The 22,429-nt window shown below is 36.2% G+C and overlaps 1 protein-coding gene across 3 annotated transcripts in view; it reads left to right on the forward strand.

Annotated features, from left to right (window-relative positions):
* pdm3 (pou domain motif 3) overlaps window positions 1-22,429 on the forward strand; it is a 363,061-nt gene that overhangs the window by 106,909 nt on the left and 233,723 nt on the right. For all 3 annotated transcript variants that reach the window (XM_067771133.1, XM_067771132.1, XM_067771134.1), the window contains one exon: window positions 1,500-2,432. In XM_067771133.1, coding sequence (XP_067627234.1) covers window positions 1,524-2,432 — 909 coding nt within the window. In that variant the 5' untranslated portion in view covers window positions 1,500-1,523. The remainder of the gene's footprint in view (window positions 1-1,499; window positions 2,433-22,429) is intronic.

Raw genomic sequence — 22,429 nt, forward strand, 5'->3', positions numbered from 1 at the left:
ACGATATAAGATATACAATATAAAATATAAGACCGAATATGCTGATAGTTGATGTCTTCCAATTTGCATCGTGCCACATTTTAAATTTTCCCAGAAATTGGCGGGACGATACCTAAATGTTTTATGCCGTTTCAGAACGGGAACAGCAAGTGGATTAATTCTTTACTGAGAATCTGCTTCATTGCAAAAGTACATCTGGAGTGTTTGCCAAAGCACTGCCAAGGGGTGACCCCGCTGAAAAACTTTCTAATTGAGAAACCTTGTTTATAAAGTGTTTTAGTACTGCCTTTTTCGCCAATTGAACCCAAGAGTTTCGGTGATAGGTGAGTATGCAGGTAGGCAGCAGTGCACCAAACTGAGCTGAGGAAACTCCGGACACTCTAATGTAGATACATGTAAAAGGCTACTTCTCCTTATACATACTTGCCGCCCCTTGTGTGGCTGGATGTGTGCTCTTTGCACTTCATCTTGAGTTACGAAACGTTTCTCCCTCGCCACCAGAGGATAATTAATGAAATTAATGCTTTAGTGTGAGTTTAAGTGCACAAAATATTCGATAATGTTTGCATAAAATGTAAATTCTAAAATATATGAGCATTAAGTAAGACAGTGTCAGGATTGCAAATGTGCCAAAGAGGTAGGTGAGAAGGAGGATGAAATGGCATATTACACATAGTGGGTATGGTAATTATTCGAGGCGATTTTAAAGCAAACAAATGCACACTTGCACTGTACTTTCTTACAACCTTATTATATGCATACATATACAAAATGTACACGGAGAATATAAAAGTTTGTATACAAAGGTGGCAAAACTTTACAATGCACATATACATATGCAAGCACACATATTTGTATTCCGAATCTATCGGCTAAAGCTGAAAATGGCAACGGACACCTTTGGGTGAAGAGTGAGCCAGCGGAAACGTAATGAGACTATGGCATGCATAAATGCATTACTGTCGCACATATGTATGTGTGTAAGCGTTAGCATGCTTTTAGGGGCAAATAATGTAGGAATCAGGTTTAATTTTGGGTGTGTTTGCATGAATAAGGACCACGACGTTCCCATAAGCGTTTGTGTTTAGTGATAACCTGTATATAAGTGTATGAATGTAGATTTGTAATAGTGAATAATGCATTCATAAGTAGTGATAGAAATTCTAAGATTTGTTGCATACTTTTAGGTGTGCAGCAGGCATGTTATACTAATGAAGTCAAGAAAAGGGAAATAGAAATGAAAATGATACAAATTATACTAACGAAAGCATTAGAGCTGTTTTGGCGCTGTTTTAGTTTATAAGATACTATGACTAATCGACTTTTACTTATGACGGTTATAATTTCTGTGTGCATGATCGAACGCATTTCGTTTATTGCAATAATTTTATGAAGCGCTTGCCTATTTGAAGGCGCATTTAAAATGTAAATTTGTTAATACACGTTTAAACGCCTTATCACTTTTCTTTGTTTTCTATTTTCATATACACATACAATAGTTCTCTTCACAATGCTTTACTGACATGGCTGAAGGTTGCGACGAAACGGAGAGTCATTCAAATAACCGTAACGCCGATAACGCGCCTAGAATGCTTGGCACTGTTATGCCATGCGAAACCGCCATTACAGCCGCCTCATTGGGTACTACTTCGAATACCGGTGCTGGTATTGTTATAAAGCGTGAACCCACAACTAGCACTAGCCCTTTCTTGGATAACAGTGTGCATCATTTGAGTAGCACCAGCATTTCGGCTACAGTTAGTCTCACTGCCACGCGCACACCAAGTCCCTGTGGTACACCAACACCGCCACCAGTAACATCAACAACACAAATATTGGCTATCTCACCGAGCGGTTGCCGAACGCTAACACCTGCACTACAACAACAACGTATACCTACACCTATAGCGCGCGCACGCATTGGTAGTGGTACAGCCACAACAGCCTTATCATCTTCATCATCATCCTCATCTTCTTCATCTTCCAATTCATCGATGACTTCATCAACATCTTCCTCATCTTCGACCGCTTCGTCATCGACGACGGCAGCAGTTGCACCCAATTCGAATGCCAATAAATCACCTTGTAGTATAGCGGGTTCACCATACTCCACCTCAGCAATGGCATCATCAGTGCGTGGTGGCATATCACCAACATCGCCAGCGCTTTCCTCAGCAGCATCCGGCGTTGCGCCTGGTACACCTAGCGGTTTGGAGGCAAGCAATGGTAGTTGCGGCTCTGCGCTTGTGAATGGTGTTTGTGTGGCAGGTAATGGACAAATGACAACAGCAGTAACAGCAACGTCAATTGCAAGCATGAATACGACCGCAATATCACCGGCCACAATAACGCAAAACGAGTGTACAGCATCATCAATGGCTGAGACGGCGTCATTGTTGCCGCATGGGACACTTAACATCAAAACTGAATCGGTAAGTAGAAATTTGAGACTGTATTTATGTTGCATTATGTTTGTCTAGTGTAATAAAAATTTTGAGTTAGCCGAACTACAAGAATACCTCGGCCATAAAAAATACATTGGACAATCGAAAGTATAAAAAAATGTTAAGCAGTATGTTGAATCTGTTGCACGCATACCGCAATAAAATTTGCCCATCACTGTTACCAAGTGATAAACAAAAGTTGCTTGCCTTTTAAAGGTAAAATATGTTACGTTCCCGAATTGAATAACTTTGTATAATAAATCGTGCTGAAGAAACCAGCCAACGCGACAATTGGTGACAAAGAAATGAGAACAAAGACTTGGCTACCTAATTCCGCGAATGCCGCGCTCTTTTTACTTATTATAATTTCTTTTGTTCTGTTCGAGGGGATTATGTCTGTCTCAATACCTTTGTGCGTTTTAAGTAATTATTAAAACAAAAAAAAAAAAACAAAAAAAACAAAATTATAAAATGTCACCAAATTCTTTGCATGGCTATTTCTTTACTTTTATCTCAAACCGCTTATGTGATTTAACTGGAATTAACATCTTAAGCGCAGCCGCCAAGTCGTTTTTTGTGCCAAGTGATCTGTCCACATTTCATTTGCCATAAGGAGCGCGCCCCAACAAAATGCGACAGCTTGTGCCACAATAAAGCCAGCTGCACTATCTGCTAGTGACCGCAGCTTTATTGTTTATTTAATTTTGCTTATGTTTTTCTGTTATCCTCCTCCCTCGACTGTCTTAAGTATGGTCTGATTTTGTGAGTCGTATGCCGCAAAATGTGCAAAAACAGTAAGCAAATAAGTTGCGAAGAAGAAGACAAGAGTTATTTAAACGACAAAAAAGTTAAAGAAATAGCTACATAACCATAGATTTAGTTCTTAAGTAACGTTAAAATATAAGAAGACAAAACAAAAATTTAAAAAACCTTATCGATAATTAGAAAGAAACGACTTAGAACGAGTTTTAGTGGCCAATTTACTGAAGCGCGCTCTTCACCGTTGGACATGGCACACTTTTCAGTGAAATCTTGTTAATTGTGTGCTGTTGATTTTGTTAGCAAAAAAAAAAAACCACTTTACTGGCAAACAATTTTGTGAAACGGTTTTACTTTTGTAGTTGGTAGCTACATTTAGTATGATAAAAATGTGAAGAAAATTTTTTGACAAAGTCCTTATCAGAATTCGCGGAATAAATGACATTTATACGGTAAACGGATATATCTCGAGAAATATTTCAGTGGAAATCAAATAAAGAACTTAGAAAAAGAAAATATTCCAGAAATATTCTCGATATGGTCTTTAAAACAATCTCGTAGTAGCGCCATAGCAAATCTGAAATTATCTCGATTGATTCCCGAAATTATTCGAAAAATACTAACAAAATGCAAAAATAAGCCGGTAATGGTCCCAAAATAATTTCAGCTTGATCTAGTAGCGGTAACCCTATTATTCCGAAATTATTCTGAGCAATACAGAAATTATTCGAAAACAACTACCAAAATGTTGGAAAAATACTCCAAAAATTATTCGAAAATAACCCCGAAATATTCTCGAAGTAAGATGTTGTAATAGTTTCAAATTGATCAAGTAACAGTAACCAAGCTAATACATAGTCCCGAATTTATCCGAAGTTATCTTAAAAACAACACGGAAACTACTAAAAACATTCTCAACACGATACGAAATAAACATACAAATTAATCTTGTACCGGCCACTATATTATTTCATAATTTTACTGAAACAGTCGCGAAATGATACCGAAAGTATATCCCGAAAGCAATTTCGAAACCGTCACGAAAAAGCTGCGCGTTTATCTAGGAAAGGTTTCCAAATTATACCGAAACTATTCTGAAATAGTCCCAAAAACCACATTGAAATGATCCAGAAAATATTCCTAAAATGATTCGACACGAAGTCGAAATATTCTGGAATAGTTCCAAATTAATTTGGTAGTGCTCTCCAACTGTCTGCAAATTATTCCGAAGTTAACCTAAATTAGTCCTGAGATCATTCCAAAAATAATCCTGAAATGATGCCGAAAACAATTTCTAAACAATTTGAAATAGTTCTGAAAATTTTACAAAGTGTTTAGAAAACAAGTCTAAAATAATACCGAATTTCCCAAAAACCATCACGTAAACAGTCCTGAAATCTCTTCAAAATTATTCGAAACTAAGCACGAAATATTTCCGAAATAATATCGAAATAGCTTCAAATTATACGCGTAACAATCTCCAAATTATATCAAATTTATCCTCAAATATTCCTTAATCTATCCCACAATTGTTGTGTAATAGTTCCGAGTTCATCTCCAAATCAACATTGAAATAATACGGAGATAGTTGCCAAATGAACATAAGACGGTTATCAAACGATGCCGACATATTTAGTTCCGATATTATTCAAACAGGCAAAATCTTAAGTAAGTTGTTAGATAAGGACCAATAGATAGTCCCACTTCACTCCTGAAATGTTTTCGAAATTGTCGAATGAGCCAGAAAAGATCTCGAAAAGAATACCTTAACGTAACAAACTATCCCGAAAACAATCTCACTGCTTAAATTTCTAAAATTACTTAGTCCTCGATCTATTACCCAGGAAACCAAAAATCCCAAATAATAGATATAAAAATGGTCCCCAAATTTATCTTTAAATAGTACTGAAGTGTATTCTAAATCTTAAAAAAAAAAAAAAAAAAAACGATTCCGAAATAGTTCCGAAATTATTTCATTTATTTTTATTATGTTATCTCTTTTTATTTTATTTTATTTACTTTTATTTTATTTTGTTTTATTTTATTACCATTTTATTCTGTTTTATTTTATAATATTTTATTTTATTTTGTTTTATTTTATTTTATTTTATTTTAAAGTATTTTATTTAAATGTATTTTCTTTTTTTGTTTGTTTTATTTTAATGTATTTTATTTTATTTTATTTTATTTCATTTTATTTTATTTCATTTTATTTTATTTTATTTTATTTCATTTCATTTTATTTTATTTTAATGTATTTTATGTTATTTTATTTTTATTTTATTTTAATGTATTTTATTTTATTTTATTTTTTTTTTTTCATTTTATTTTATTTTAATGCATTTTATTTTTATTTTATTTTAATGTATTTTATTTTATTTTATTTTATTTTATTTTATTTCATTTTATTTTATTTTAATGTATTTTATCTTATTTCATTTTTATTTTATTTTAATGTATTTATTTAATTTATTTTAATTTCATTTTAATGTATTTTATGTTATTTTATTTTTATTTTATTTTATTGTATTTTATTTTATTTTATTTTATTTTAATTTACTCTATTTTATTTTAGTTTAATCATTTTTTTTTTTTTTTTTATTTTATTCTATGTATTTTATTTGTATTTTTTAATTTTATTTAACTAAATTTTTATTTTATTTTATTTTGTTTTACTTAATTTTTTCTAATTTAATTTCATTTTACTTAAATTTTTTTGTTGATATCGTAGAGCTCGTGATTTCAAAATGTTTCGTGTCATAGTAAATCTGTTTGTTGCTAATTAAAAGCTGAATCTTTTGCAATTAGTTTGCCATTGCTTTTTGTTTATTTAATATTCTTTAAACATATTTTGTTCGAATATAAATTGGCGTTGATTTAAGATCGTATGTCACTGTCACATTCCCAACATGGTTCACTCATTATTCCCATTCGTTCACAGCTCGCTGGCACCTTTTCGTCTAAATAACTCTTTTTCTGCGGTGTTGTTGTATTATGCTCATTTTTTATTTATTTATTTATTTTTTGTTTTTGTTTTTGCCACCGTTATTGCAACGTTGATTCACTATTTTATGCGAAAGTTATGCGAGCATTTGCCGCATACCCGCCGCCACCCACTTCGTTAGACTAAAAACGGCACATTATTATTTTGCCTGCAGCACTACAACAAAAACAAAAAGAAAATACATCTTACATACTGATATGGAACATACATACGTACATTTACATTTGGCCATACAAAGCCCATTTGGCCATTTGCTTTCGAGGACATGCGAATTTTTATTTATTACTGACAGTTTTAGTTATTTGGTTGCTTTTGGCTTCGATTTTTGCCACCGTTGTTTATTGCTTTTGTAGGTTTGTTTTGTGCAACTGTTTTTTTGTTTTTTTGGGTTGTTTGTTGGTGTTGCACTCATTTGTTTGTTCGCTTCATTGGTTGTTGTGTAGCAATTGTTATTGGCACTTTTTGTTAACATTTTTTTAATTGTTACTGTGCTGAGTATTTGCAGTCTGCGCTTGCAAAATTGGAACATTGCAGGTTTTTTCTTCTTCTGTTCTCATAATTTTTTTGTTTATTGCCACAGTCGCACGAGTTTTGGCTGCTAATTTGGCGCTTTGTCTCTTTGTGCCTCATTGACGTCGCACATGGTTGGCAAAATGTCGACGAAGATGTGGATGAAGTTGCAGTTGCTTTTGAAGACAATAATATTTGGTCTGCAGGAATAATGAATTGCATTACAAACAAAAAATGTAACTGGAACAGCCAGCTTGTTACTTTTTCTTCAAATTTTTTTTTGCATATGTATAAATTTATTTGTCATAAGTATAACACTGAATTAAATGCATTTGGTTTTTTTTTTTTTTTTTTTTGGTCGTTCAAAAATGTTTTGTAACGCGAACAATGTCCCTCAATTGATTTGTCGCTGTACTCATTAATTTGACACGCTGCATTCAAAAATTGACGCCGCCAACTATGCGCATATTCGCTGAACGTTTCGTCCAATCGGTGACGTCGAATTTATATTTATATAATTTATTTAATTAATCACTTGTAGTGAAAAATTTCATTTAATAATCTCGTATTAATATTAAGTATTTAAATACCAGTATGACATTGCATGGACATTTATCTAAGCCTTTTCGTAAAAACACATTCGTTCTAGCTTATATGACGTGTTATATTGTAATGCCTTATTTGTTGTTGGCCTTCACTTAATTATTTAATTAATCATACAATTACCTATAATTTTGTGGTATGAAGTCATTTAAGTTGATGAATATAAGTTGGTTGCTTATGTTCGCAGTGCTCGTTTTCTCATGCCTATTAGAGCGTTTATATAACCACAATGCTTTTTCTTAGAAACAAAAGTGGGTAAAACAATTCATTAATATTTAACTAGCTGAAATCGATACAAAGGGTTGTTTATTTGTGTTATAAAATAAATAAATATAAGGCGCGATAACCTCCGAAGAGATTTTAGGCCGAGCTTCTCTTCCAATTATTTGCGTCGAGCTGCTTTTAATTTTTCTTACAAATCGGCGGGACGGGACCTTCTTGTTTTATGCCGACTCCGAACGGCATCTGGAAGGCAGATCAGTTTTCGCTGAAAAGCTTTTCATGACAGAAGTACGCTCGGAGTGCTTGCCAAATGCTGCTGAGAGGCAACTCCGCTTAGAAAAATTTTCTTCTAATTGAATAAAACTTGTTTCTAAAATTTGTATGTTGCTTTACCTGAGGACTGGACCAGGAGTAAAGGTCTATCGATAAATTCAGCCAAAACTGAACTGGTTTTTTGTTCACTAGGAAATATAAGATTCCTGTGTTGCAGCTGCCGGTGCTAGCGTGTACGATCCAGACGGCTAGGGACTCTGCCAAATACCAAGGAGTAATTTAGGATAGGAAACTATCCTGGAGGGAAAACGCTCAGCAGCGTGTGAGGAAAGCAACGGTGGCACTGTACAGCTGTAGAGGAGCTGTTGCACGAAGATGGGGACTGTCGTCGGATATTACCCTGTGGCTCTACACTGCTGTGGTTAGACCAATCCTTCTATACGGGGCTTTGGTTTGGTGGACGAGCTTAGATACAAAATGGAACCTACGAGTATTTCAGAAGGTACAAAGAAGTGCTCTAGTCTGCGTGGCGGGCGCTCAACGCACCACCCCTGCGGAGGCGCTGGATACTCTTTTTAATGTGTTGCCAATAGATTTAATGGCCAAGTAATGTGCGGCCTTTTCTGTTCTATGGCTGCGAGAGTTATCCGGCTGGCGAGATGATGTGGTTGGCCATGCAGCCATCCGTAGAATATGGATTCGCCTTCGTCGGACTATTGCGCTCCGACTGCATTTTTCGATATGAAGTACGAGGTTGTTATGCCGGATAGGGATTATTGGTCGAAGGAGCTGCTTGACCTGAGCGATAGGCTGCAGATTTATACTGATGGCTCCAAACTGGATAAAAAGGGGGCAGCGGGGTCTTTGCACCTCACCTAGGGTGGAGTATATCCTTTAGCCCACCCGATCATTGCAGCGTCTTCGAGGCGGAGGCAGCTGCTAGAAACGAAGACGTTAATCAGCTGAGAAATGCTGTTAATGGCTCTAATAAAATGTGTGTTTACTCTGACAGCTAGGCTGCACTAAAAGCGCTTGGATGGGTCACATGTAAGTTCAGGACAGTGGAGAAATGCCGCAAATCTCATAACGAAGATCGCTGAGCAAACTTCCCTCAGTCTGGTATAGGTGCCTGGACACTCGGAAACAACGGGCAATGAGATGGCTGACGAACTTGCAAGAGGGGGCACATCCGTTCGGCTTTCGTCGTCCTGGAAGGGATTGAGCATGTCGCTCGCTACCTGTAAACTCACTTTGAAAGGAATTTTCCTTAGGGAAGCGGGTGTGAGATGGAGCAATTTCGTATCCTGCTACCACACCAAGCTCGTTTGGCCTGAATGGGAGGCGAGACGTACAAGAAGTCTCCTTCTTCTTAGAAGGGGGGACATATCTCTGGTGGTTGGACTTATAACCGGCCACATAGCAATCGGGAAACATGCGCAATGGCAGGGTGCTCCTCATAATGATTACTGCAGGAGCTGCAAAGACGAAGACGATATGGAAACAGTCAAGCTTTTTCTGTGCGACTATCCTGCGCTTTGGCGCAAGATGAAGGAATCTCTGGGATCTCCCTTCTTTGACGATCTTTGTGTTCTGGCTAAGTTGGAACATAAGAAATTCCTGACATTTGCTGAATCGCGCACTTGTTTTGAGTAGGGCAGATATCCACGTGGTATCACAATGGGATCCTTTGGGCCTAAGTGCACTAGTGCGCGCACCGGTGGCCACTATAAACTAATCTAATCTAACCTACCTGGGGCGTGAACCCAGGATCTTCGTTGTGGCAGGCGGAGCACGCTACCATCACACTACGCCGGTCGCCGTGTGTTAGTTATACCTAATTTGTAACAACTAGAAGGTAAGTAGATGTCATTATAGGCTCATTATGTCAAACTTGTTATGCCTATTTGCTCAAGAAAAGAGAGAAAGTCGTCTTCAATCGGGTATGAATAGTCTAAGTGGTTACCACACTGAAGCTGACAGTGACAATTGTAAAACAGACGTCGGCAAAATGAAAATGCAGATGTGTTAGTGCGAGCGCGTTGATCGCGCTCATCATTTGATGCATCGTTTCGCGTTGTTCATTCGCTTCTTAGCAAGAAACAAGGCAAAATCGTTTATTATTATTTTTTTCAATTTTGCAAATTCTACTCAGTAAAATAATGGTTTATCCTAAGGTACATTTTTTTTTGAAAAATGTATACCCCCTAATACATATTTTTGTTTACAAAATATGTAGTCCTAATATACATAGGGACAACATTCGTCAACATAGCGAGCGACGCAAAAATCGATGTTACTGCGCCAAATGCTCAGCGACTACTAAACTAAAGAGTATAAGCTTTCGTGTGAATTGAGCGCAAACAATTGTTTCACTATTTGCGACAGTTGTAAAATCATCGTTATGGTAATGGTTTAAGCTGGAGTCATTGGTGCCGTATGTCGTATCGCTGTATCGTTTTTTTTTTTTTTTTTTTTTTTGCGGGGAGGCTGAAAAATGCCTAATGCACCATAATTGCTGCCGTCGCAGCAACCGTGTGTCCGTAGACTAAAAAACAGCCCCGTTCTGGAACCGTCGCCCACCCCGGCACCACTTTCGCATTACTTCAGGGTGGCGTTCCATATTTCTCATTTTTTAAGAGCCTACTGTTGTCCCTGCGTCCAGGTTCCCGCTATTTGCTGTATCCGTATCCCTAACGTAATCAGCTGTTTATCGTTACGACGGTAAACCAAAACCCAATTGGTTGGCTACGATACGGTTGCGACTTTAGCGGCACCAATAATCGATTGCATTGATTCTCATATGGTTGGTCGAATCAGTTGTTAAAAGGTTACCGATACGGTTACCGATAAAGCACCAATGCCTCCAGCTTTATGCGGCAATTACCCACCGACGTGTGCCGTACGTACGTCCGTTTGTCGTACGAAGCAGGTTTGACCGAACTCTCAAGCCCGCAGGAATCATTGTGTGCGTCTGTGTACATGTACATAACATATTTGTGTGTGTATTGTTTACAGATAAGCACTATTGCCATTGACCATTTTGCATGCATGTTTATGGAAACATCAACTTTTTCCAATTTAATTTTTGATGTTGTAAAAGGCTGGAATTAATATTAATTATATATAAATAGATAAATATTTCTAATCTGCACTTTTACATAATTATTTCGAATTATTTTCACAATTTTTCAAACTTTAATTAGGTGTTTTTGTATAAGACTGCAAACGGTCAAAAATTAGCGCACAAAAGTTTACTGGGCAACTCTGTCTAGTGAGAGAGCGATCAGCTGACACGTTCTTACGGATAAAATCAAAATTGTTTTGATTTCTACGTTCCGGGCTACGTACGTACGGGCGTTGCACGTCGGTGAGTTTTCGTTTACATTGCACACTCATAAGATAGGTCGTGTCAGCTGACACGTTTTTTCTACGTACGTTCGTGAGTAACCACGGCTTTAGTCATCAATGAACGAGCAGCAAGCAATATATATGCACGCATGTTTTGTTAAAACCCAGAATATAATTTGAAACTAGGTATGCTATAAAAATATGAATTTATTGCTTGAATATAACAAAAAATGTAAACAAAACATTGTTTTCGTTAAACAATCAAAAAACTCCGCGCGTGAGCGTTTGTTTGCAAAATATGTTTTCTAAAATGCGCAAATAAACAAAAGCCTCTTTTGGGTCTACGAATTGAGCTCAAAGCCAAACAATAATTCGTGTTATTTTTATTATTGTTATGATACATTTTTTCTTAATTGTAAAAGTGTTAAAATTAGAACAAAAGAAAAGAAAAACAAGTTTAGACAGCTGCAAAAGCTCGTTGTATAGATTCATTTCGGGAACTGCTAAATTCTTTCGTCTGCCTTGAGCTCGATTCGATCCCGCGATCTTACAAATAGTCTGATAAAACAACAAAAATAGCCTCTTTCGTTGTTGCTATTTTGCTTGTTTAGTGACTACTAAACGAAATAGAATAATTATAATATGTGAAGTGAGCGCCAATAATCATTTGACTAGCTGATGACTTCTGGTCTGTTGAAATGGTGTAATCTAAATGCTTAACCTACGAAAGTGCAAGCTCATATCTTTACAAGAAAATTCTACCCAGCCCATCAATTGTTTATACAATGAAGGAAAAAACGTATAAAATCAACAGAAGCACGAAGAATTCAACCGAAATTTCTATAAATTTTGATCTGTCACAGATAGCTATTTAATCAACTGCTCTCAAATTGTTGATTCTGAATTGACGATTTCAACAGTAAAATCAACGAAAAAGTTTGCATCATACGAAAGCCAAAGCTGTGTCAACTTAACAATTCTTACTGTCGGCCTAAGAATACAAATGCAAACTGTTCAAGAAACAGATTCCCGTAAAACTTGGAATAACAGTAAAACATATTTATTTGGCAGAGATTTCTGTAGCACGATGCTCATAAAAAGGAACTAGCGCCTTGGCCCTAAGTTTCTGTTAGGAATTAGCTGATGTATTGTATAATATTGATAGTTGTTTGCTGTTGAAATTACCAACTCTATCAACTCTTTCAACAGAACATCAGTTAGATTTATTGAAAATCCGTGGTTTTTATAGAATATTCTTCACTTAAGACCAACAGTGTAGATTTTACCGATTTTCTGTTAATTCAAGATCAAATAACTGTAGTTTTTGCTTTTACTGGCGTTTTTCTTTGTTTGGTTTATTTTTTAACCTGAGACAATAATTCTGTGACGGAGGCTTTCAAACGAGCAATCATCGATAGCCTTTACACGAGTGAAGTACGTTCGGCCTTGAAAAATTGAATCAGCTCCATGGTAAGCTGCAGAGTGATCACGTCACAATAGGGTCCATGGGAGGCCATAAAATCTGTTAACAAGGGAACGCCGCAGAGAGAGGTTTTATCGCCAGTGCTCTGGATGCGGGTCATTAACTAATTTCTTAGGTGGTTCGACAGAGTAACTGGTCCTCTACTGACGGCGTATGCAATTTACGTTTGGAGTCGGGTAAACCGTCAACCAGGAAAATATTAACTAGTATTATTTACTACGCTACAAGAAAAATACAGAACAAAATATCTGAGAATTATATTATATATGTATTAGGCCGGGTCGATTTGTGAGGAGGCAAAAAAATCGCCCATTGCTCTGTGAAAATCATATTCTAGGAATCAAAGTAAGAAACTTTGCCGAAGGAACCATATCTCTAAAACGAATTCTGATTCCCCCGGGTCGTAGGGGCAAATTTTGAAAAATCCCACTTTAAAATGCCTATGTTTTTTCTTTTTGGAGTTTATTTTTCTCTTTAGAAATTTATTTAGTCAGAACATGTGTAAATGAAAAAATGAATTTAACTTAGTAATAGAAAAGAAATTTAAAAAAATTATTATAAATTAGCGTTTTTACAACCCCCTTTTAAAACCAAGGCATCACTGTGATGCATTTGCATGTCGTAAACATAGTTGTGTGGGATTTTTATTCAACCGTTTTAAAAAATGAAGGTATCACTGTGACACAATTGCAGATCGTAAAATTGCTTGTGTTGTTTTTTTAAGCCACCACAAGACACAGCAAGTAGAATTGAAATTGCCCCTACCCAAAAGTTCGACCCAAAGGGGGGGACATCAGAATTCGTTTTAGAGGTATGGATCCTTCGGCCAAGTTTTTATTTTGATTCCCAGAATACGATTTTCACAGAGCAATGAGCGATTTTTAAATCGACCCGCCCTAATATGTATATAATTATAGTAAGTTGTTGTGGAAACTCCATGCGGGAGAGAGAGCGAAGAAAGCCTCCGTGGTATTGTATTCATGCAAGAGGATGCTAGGATGCACGTGGGGTCTGACACCTAAACTTGCTCATAGGGTATTTAGGACGATTGACAAGCTCATTCTTTACTATGGAATACTTGTTTGGTGGACAGCGACACAAAAAATTACGTATACCAAAAATCTAGAGGGGGTATGCCCATTATCAATGATAAGCAAAACGGGAGCCGTAAAAGCTTCACCGACAGCAGCATTGCATACCGCTTGGAAACCTTAATAACAGCAAGTAAGGAAGTCTAAGTTCGGGTGAAACCGAACATTACATACCCAGCTGTACACTTGAACAGCTGTTGTTGTTCGTTGTGTGTGCTTAATTGTGTTACAAGGCTGCGCAATAATACATATACATACGGTTCTATTCTGAGCAAATTTTTCTTCGAGTTATGGCTCCCGAAACATAGAAAATTGCTTAATCATAAAAGGGGCGGTGCCATGCTCATTTTTTAAAATTTGAAGTTTTTCCTATTTATTGTTATACATCCCCTTGGGAAACGAAATACTATTGATATAAAGCTCTTTTTTGCAAAGATATAGCTTATTTATTTATTTTTTTTTATAGCTTATTTTATTCGTCCACGACCCTTTTAAAAATCTTTTATATAAAAGTGGGCGTGGTCATTAACAGAATTCGTAAATTTTTCTTCAAAGCATTTTTTATAGTAAGGGCAACCTCCCTGCCGAATTTTGTTACAATATGATTAATGATTTTTGATTTATGATTAAAATTATTTGTAAAATTGATTGTATCACAAGTTGGCGGTGCCACCCCCATTTAAAATTTTTTTTTTTCAAATTTTTATCAAGAGTCTCAATATCAGTCCACACATCAAATTTCAACATTCTTGTTGTATTATTTACTAAATATTCAGGTTGTTTGTGTTTCCCAAAATGTTATGTATGGGGTATTCCATCCCATTTCGACCAATTTTAAACCCGACCCCTTTAGAATTGACTGAAAGTTTTTCTTCTTTTTCTAGCTTACGAAGGACGTTTTTCAGAATTTTTTCAAATTTTTTCATCAAACTCAAAAAAAGTTATGAATTTAAAAAAAACACCGTTTTTGTTTTCAAAACGCTATAACTTTTTCAAAAATTGACCGTTTGGGATCTTTCTTTTTTAAATTTGTTTTTAAATGTACTTTTCGGAAAAAATACAAAAAAATTTTTAAAGTTTTTTTTTTGTAATTTTTCAGTTTTTCGAGATTTTTCGAATTTCGCCATTTTTTTTTTCTCATAAAAAACTTCAATCAATTCTGCAATCATCCCCACTAATCCCGGAGTGGGCCGATATTTTTTTTTTATTTAATTGAAAAAAAAACTTTAAAAACTTTTTTGTATTTTTTCCGAAAAGTACATTTAAAAACAAATTAAAAAAAAAAGATTCCAAACGGTAAATTTTTGAAAAAGTTATAGCATTTCACGGCGGCCAACGTGGTGTGATGGTAGCATGCTCCGCCTACCACACCGTATGCCCTGGGTTCACACTCCGGGCAAAGCAACATCAAAATTTTAGAAATAAGGTTTTTCAATTAGAAGAAAATTTTTCTAAGCGGGGTCGTCCCTCGGCAGTGTTTGGCAAGCGCTCTGGGTGTATTTCTGCCATGAAAAGCTCTCAGTGAAAACTCATCTGCCTTGCAGATGCCGTTCGGAGTCGGCATAAAACATGTAGGTCCCGTCCGGCCAATTTGTAGGGAAAATCAATAGGAGCACGACACAAATTGGAAGAGAAGCTCGGCCTTAGATCTCTTCGGAGGTTATCGCGCCTTACATTTATTTTTTTAAATAAAAAAAATATCGTCCCACTCCGGGATTAGTGGGGATGATTGCAGAATTGATTGAAGTTTTTTATGAGAAAAAAAAAATGGCGAAATTCGAAAAATCTCGAAAAACTGAAAAATTACAAAAAAAAACTTTAAAAATTTTTTTGTGTTTTTTCCGAAAAGTACATTTAAAAACAAACTAAAAAAAAAAGATCGCAAACGGTCAATTTTTGAAAAAGTTATAGCATTTTGAAAACAAAAACGGTTTTTTTTTTTTTAATTCATAACTTTTTTTGAGTTGGATGAAAAAATTTGAAAAAATTCTGGAAAACGTCTTTCGTAAGCTAGAAAAAGAAGAAAAACTTTCAGCCAATTCTAAAGGGGTCGGGTTCAAAATTGGTCGAAATGGGATGGAATACCCATATATAAAAAGTGGGCGTGGCTATCATCCGATTTCGCTCATTTTCACCACCAATCTGTTCTGGGTTCAGATAAGCTCGTATACCAAATTTCGTCAAGATATCTAAATATTTACTCAAGTAATCGTGTTAACGGACAGACGGACGAACATGGCTCAATCAATTTTTATTTTTTTGATACTGACGATTTTGATATATAGAAGTCTATATCTATCTCGATTCCTTTATACCTGTACAACCAAACGTTATCCAACCAAAAGTATAACACCCTGTGTACAAGTACAGCTGGGTATAAAAATAATAATAACTATTAGCTTTATTCCACTCCGCCCCAAAATATATAGATCTATAACAGTTCACTGTGCTTTCACCCGCTTATTTACACAAGTACTGACGAAACTACTTAAGGCTGCTAATTAATTGCTGATAATTAAACGCATTCAAGTAAAAAACCAGAAGACAAATTTTTTTCCTATTTGCGACCTTATTCTACAGAGAGCGCTTCATTTCCCTCCTCATCTAATCGCCTGTACTATATCTACAGATAACTTTAACAAACAAATAGTGCAACCATTAACCAGTCAGCCTCGTGGTGGTTGTTTGCGCTTACAAAAAAAAGAAAAAATCGATGTCTGCATTTCCGTGCCAATACCTAATTGTTAGTCATACCTTTTTCGTAAACAATTTAAATGTGTGTTTGGCTATTTTTGGGTAGCCAATGACATAAAATGATTACAAGAAAACACCCGCTGGAATATTAGAAATTTTTTTTGGAGTTTTTTGTATGAATAGGTTTCTATTTAAGTGCAGAAATATGTTCGCAGTATCGGTATAGAAACCGACAATTATACGAAGTTAGAAGAATAGTAAAAAAAATCAACAAAGACCGCAACGTAATCTCGACGAATTTTCGCAGCGAATATTCGCTTGTGAAGTAAAAAAGTAAAAAAGCAAGTGTTAGTATAGCAAAATTTTGAATGTTTATGAAAAATATTTATATTAAACTTAGCCTCTTTGCTCCATTGGCAGTGGTTTTTGGCTTTAATGCATATTTTTATACACAGCTGAGCAGAGCTCACAGAATATATTAATTTTGTTCGCATAACGGTACCCCCGAACGGCATAAAATAATCGAGATAGATATAGGCTTCTTTATATCAAAATGATCTGGACGAAAAGCCATGTTCGTCCGTCCGTACGGCTGACCGTAAACACGATAACTTGAGTAAATTTTGAGGAGTCTTAACGAAATTTTGTATGTAACTTCCTGGGCACTCATCTCAGAACATTTTTTAAAATGAACGAAGTCGTACTATAACCACGCCCAATTTTCGATATCGAAAATTTCGTTACACGGAAAAAGTGCGATAAATTCATTACCAAAGACGGATAAAGCGATGAAGATTGGTAGGTGGGTTGACCTTATGACGCAGAAAAGAAAATTAGTAAAATTTTGGAAAATAGGCGTGGCACCGCCCACTTTTAAAAGAAAGTAATTTAAAAGTTTTGCAAGCTGTAATTTGTCAGCCGAGTATGTAAAGTTACTTTTATATTTAAGAACACAAATTTGCAGCCTAAACGATTGCCATACTATGGGCGAAATTAATTGCATAAAAGAACCTAAGAAGGAGTATAATATAAATAAATATGCGCGATGAAGCAGAACAAACTGGATTTACTAGAGCTCGTAGTAGAACAGCAGTGTGTAGTATTGACCAAAGGAGTGAGGGCTTAGTAGGAAATACAACACTTTAGGCTCATTCAGTCTATGTCGGGTCCTCGCGGACCGGCAAGCTCAATCTAACCTAGAAGAAACAGTTTTACCTACAGAAGTGCAATTTTTATGGAGTAAAATTTTTAGACATTTCTTTTTAAGAAAAACTAGTTTAGTTTATATTTACTACTAGCAGACCAGGCAGACGTTGTTCTGCCCTGAATTTGGCCTAGCTCCATACATTTTAATAAGCTTTTTTCGTCTAACTCTGCCTTCCCCCCTCTTCACTTTTTCCTAATCCTTTTATTCACCCCTCCCTCCGTCTTTTTCGCTTAATATATCTCCATATTCTTCTCATTCTATCTCTTTCTCAGTCTCCTTCTCTCTTTTCTCTTCTCTCAAGTTCTTCTCATTCTTCCTCATCCATTATTGCCTGTCCCAGAGGGTGGTATGTATTTTGTTCCAGTCCCAGTCCCATTATTACGTGTAAACATTTAATTTTGCAGTCAAATAATATTGCGAATATAAACTGAGATATAACCTATCCTGTGTTTCAAGTTAGATCAAACTACACACGGGGTGCAAAACAAATTCAAAATCGGTTCAGTAGTTTAGGAGTCCATCGCAGACAAACATAGTGACAGGTGACTTTTATATATAAATATTTTACAAAAAGTGTATGGATTTGCATAAGTATGATCACTTGGTTCATTCATCATCATTACCTGGTGCTTAACCGCCTAAGCGCTTTTGTTCGTTTTCGTCACAATTCACGAAACTTCATTGCGATAACTCCCGCCAAAAAGTAGGTCAAGTCTTACTCCAACTCCTTTCCTCTGCTATCTGATACGGGTTTCGGTTAAAAAAACTGTCTTGGGGGGGGGGGGGGGGGGGAGCGGCAATGGACGAATAGTCCATTCACAAAGCGTGACTTAAAGGCTTTTGTCTAAACAGAATGCTCCCATCAACTGGCCCGCTTAGTTTCGTTCTGGGAAAATGGAATTTGTGTACGTAGAAGGGATAATACGTCATTCTTTTGTAACAATTTGATTTAGAAAGAAAGCTGTTTCCCTTCAATGCGATCTTAATGGTGATTCATAAACAGCGTGAGTTTTACCGATCAGCAGAGTACGTGGTAACTTAAAGCGGGTAAAAAATTTAAGCAAGCAGATCTAATCGATCCTGCATATTTTGAATACATTTTTCCAACTGGGTTGCATTTTCTACAAAAATCGCCACCGCACAAATCAAGCGTTACGATCTTTATTTTTTATCGCAGTCAGACGCTCATTTTGTACACCGGTCGTATGCTCTACTACCGACTTGCTCAGTAAATTGCCATGGCGCATTGGTGGGGGGGCAACCAATCAATGTTTGTACAGCTTAAAGTAATGAAATAAGTAGAAATAAAAACAAATAAACTTGGTTACTAATGCGCGAGTGAGGCCTTGAGAAGCATAATAAGAAGCGCGACGTGAAAGAGATCTTCCGAAAAAGAAAGAGGCAACAAAAGTAAAGCAGCCACAGCGCAGCATACACACACAGTCAATGTGGTAGCGCCAAGAGGGAGCGTTTTAATGGTCCCAGCGCGTTTGGCCAATGATGAATAGCATAAAAATTTCTGTGATTTAATTCTTTCCTCTTTAAAATCACTTTTCTTCCTTTTTGCATCGATACAGAGTTAAGCTTCATGGCGAAACAGGATTTGTGCCCTGTTTAATTGAGCTACACGCTGCCGCACAAGCGTCGCCTGAATTTTGCTTGAACTCATATACAAGTAAGTTTTAGTTGTTGCAAATTTTTTTTTGTTTTGCTTTTATTTTTATTTATTATTAATTTTTAGCAGCATTGTTGTTGTATTTTATTTGTTGGCCTGTTTATGTGGCCTGTTTATGTGGCCTGTACTCATTTGTAATTAGTAGTAAAGTGGCATGTTCAAGTCGGCAACTGATTTGCTGCAGCAGCAGCAACAGCCAGCCACATTAGTCGCTACTAGCAGCCTTTTTGTGTGGCAAGAGGGAAATGAGTTTGCAATTTTTTTGCTTTTGTTGTGTTACTTTTGTTATTATACATTTGGACACATTAAATATGTGCATGTAGTACGTTAATGTTTAGTTGTTGGCTTTGACGTTGTTGCTTTTGTTGCTGCTCAGTGGCAGCAGTTCATTTGGCTTAATGTGTTGCTGCTTTGGCTTAAATTGCAGCTGGATTTTCTAGTTTGTGGCACTTTTGGTTGATTGTCATTATTAAATGAATTTGCTGCATTCACTGTGGCTGCTGCTGTTGTTACAGCTATGCATTAAGTATTATTGTGCTTGTTGTTGGTAAATAGTTTTGTTGTTAATTTTAATATAATTTTTTTTTTGTGGTTTTTTGCTTTTGTTTTTGGTGTAAATGATCATGCGTTCATGGGGCGCATTACTCATTACTTGACCAGCAGCTCGACGACGATCAACGCCACATACATACATACATACATACATTTGTGTGTATATGTATATCATCTTGTAACACACTGTGGCGCTTTAACATAACATATTGTATTTGCAGATAAGTTTGTGGCTCGAGTGGAAATAAATCTATTTTTTGTTTAAGCTGTGTTAAATTTGTTTTTGTTGGTGTTATAAATGCAACTCCTTTTTAATTGCATTCGACTTAGAAATGAGTTAATAGTTGCCAGTGGGTTAAGAAAAATTAATAGTTAACTTGGTTAATTTATTAAAAAAAAAAACAAAAAAAAAAAAAAATGTATCAGCCGGAGGCCTTCCAAGTGAATTTTTTATTCCACACTTAACTTGTTTAACTTACTCAAAAACAGAATATCGACCTAAATATATAAATAAATAAATAAATGTAAGGCGCGATAACCTCCGAAGAGATTTTAGGCCTAGCTTCTCTTCCAATTTGAGTCGTGCTCCTTTTAATTTTTCCTACAAATTGGCGGGACGGGATCGACTTCGAACGGCATCTGCAAGGCAGATTCGTTTTCACAGAAATACACTCGAAGTGCTTGCCAAACACTGCCGAGGGGCAACTCCGCTTAGAAAATTGTTTTTCTAATTGAAAAAAATCTTTTTTTTCTAAAATTTTGATGTTGCTTTTCTCAGAGCGTGAATACAGGATCTTCGGTTTGGTAAGCGGAGCACGCTATCATCACACCACGACGGTCGCCCCTTCGACTTACTATCGTAAAATGATCGCTCTTTTATCGAAAAACTATCGAAAACATATAAAATTGCTATGGAAAAGTTATAGGTTTACTATCGACACAAATTGGTATCGATGGTGAATCGATAATTTTTCGATATTTATTTGATATAAAATCGATAATTTTTCAATAATTAATCGTCAAATTTTCGATATAAATTTGAAAACATTTCGTTACAAAGTCGTTAACTTTTCGATAAAAGAACGTTACATTTTCCATAAAAAAAATTTCGACAACAAACCAATCGTTTTTTGATAACAAATCGATAATTTTACGAAAACATAACCATAACTTTTTATTATTTATCGATAACTTTTCGATACTAATACGATGATATGCCGATAACTCGGCGATAATAAACCAATAACTCTTCAGTAACAGTTGTTATCGATAAAACGTGGATGGCAAGCTGCTAATATGTTGCAAACGAACCAATAACATGCCAACAACAATCGGATTGAAATAACATCTCGATAATTTGTCGTATTCATAAATTAATTTTTCCGAACCTTGCCAAAATGATTTCAAAATTGTCCCGAAATTATTTCGAAATGGTTTCGGAATGATGCAAAGATGATTTAGTATTGACTACAAGACAGTCCCGAAATGATTCCGAAATAATTTCGAAATATTCCTTTCACATTACATAAATAATCTCGAGATCATACGAGGTATTTACGTTCCCAAAACCTATTACAATCAAAAAGTAACAGTTTTAGAAAATCTTTGCCAATAAATCACACTAAACTATCTCGACCTCAAAACGCGGGCTGGGAGTTGAACAAGTTGGAGGTAGGTGTTTTTAAAAGAAGATTGCGAGAAAACAGCCGGTCTCCTGCGAAAGCGTTTCCGAAAACGAAGAATATCTAGGCACCTGAAATATGTGAATGGAACCTGGTTCAGTATATCTCTTATGAACAGCAGTTATTCCATTCATCGCCCTTGGAGAAAACCATCATGCGTTACCCTAAAGGCTTAAATGTCTCTTGTACTAGATGACATAATCCCTGCCCTGTTGACAACCGTTAAAGTGGTCACGTGAAAGCAAAGAATTGACGGCACAGCTTTAAGTTGTGGTTGTACTCATGAACAACCTGCTACCAAGTGATGTCCTATGCTAATGAGCCAGCAATCCTTATCTGAGCAAAATTTTTAAATACAACGAGGATATTAACGGGGCATTCGCTGCCGATGCTAGCAAAACGGAGCTGGCTCTGCACAAGAAATGTACAAGATCTCTGAGTGTGGACCACTCTCAATTGAAAGAGTGCTTCCTGTAATGGCTGACAGGACTTGGTATTTTGTCATCGAAGTGTAATGTGGAAAATAAGTCTAGTATATGTTAGGTTGCCTTGTGCTGCAGTCGATTGGCACTTGGCACTCTCGCCAAGGCTCGTAGGTTGGATGTCCCGTTTTTCTTGTTTCCACCGCAGCCGGTTCTATGTAACGGTTATGTCTCCCGACGAAGGGCTTGACAGCCCCCTTGTAGTCCCGTTTAATTTGTTGTGTGACTCCCAAAAACTTGACACATGCGTTATAATTGTTATTGTGGTAAGCGAAAAAATGCTCTACGAAGTTAAAGGAGTGTTGCATATGTACCGGATGCAGATCCTTTTCCGGATATGAATCCCGTACTATCACCTTCTGTTGGTAGACCAACTGCCTCGGAAATGATTTTTTATAAG

Source organism: Eurosta solidaginis, chromosome 3, assembly GCF_040869045.1.
Source record: "Eurosta solidaginis isolate ZX-2024a chromosome 3, ASM4086904v1, whole genome shotgun sequence".
In the NCBI taxonomy this organism is placed as follows: domain Eukaryota; kingdom Metazoa; phylum Arthropoda; class Insecta; order Diptera; family Tephritidae; genus Eurosta; species Eurosta solidaginis.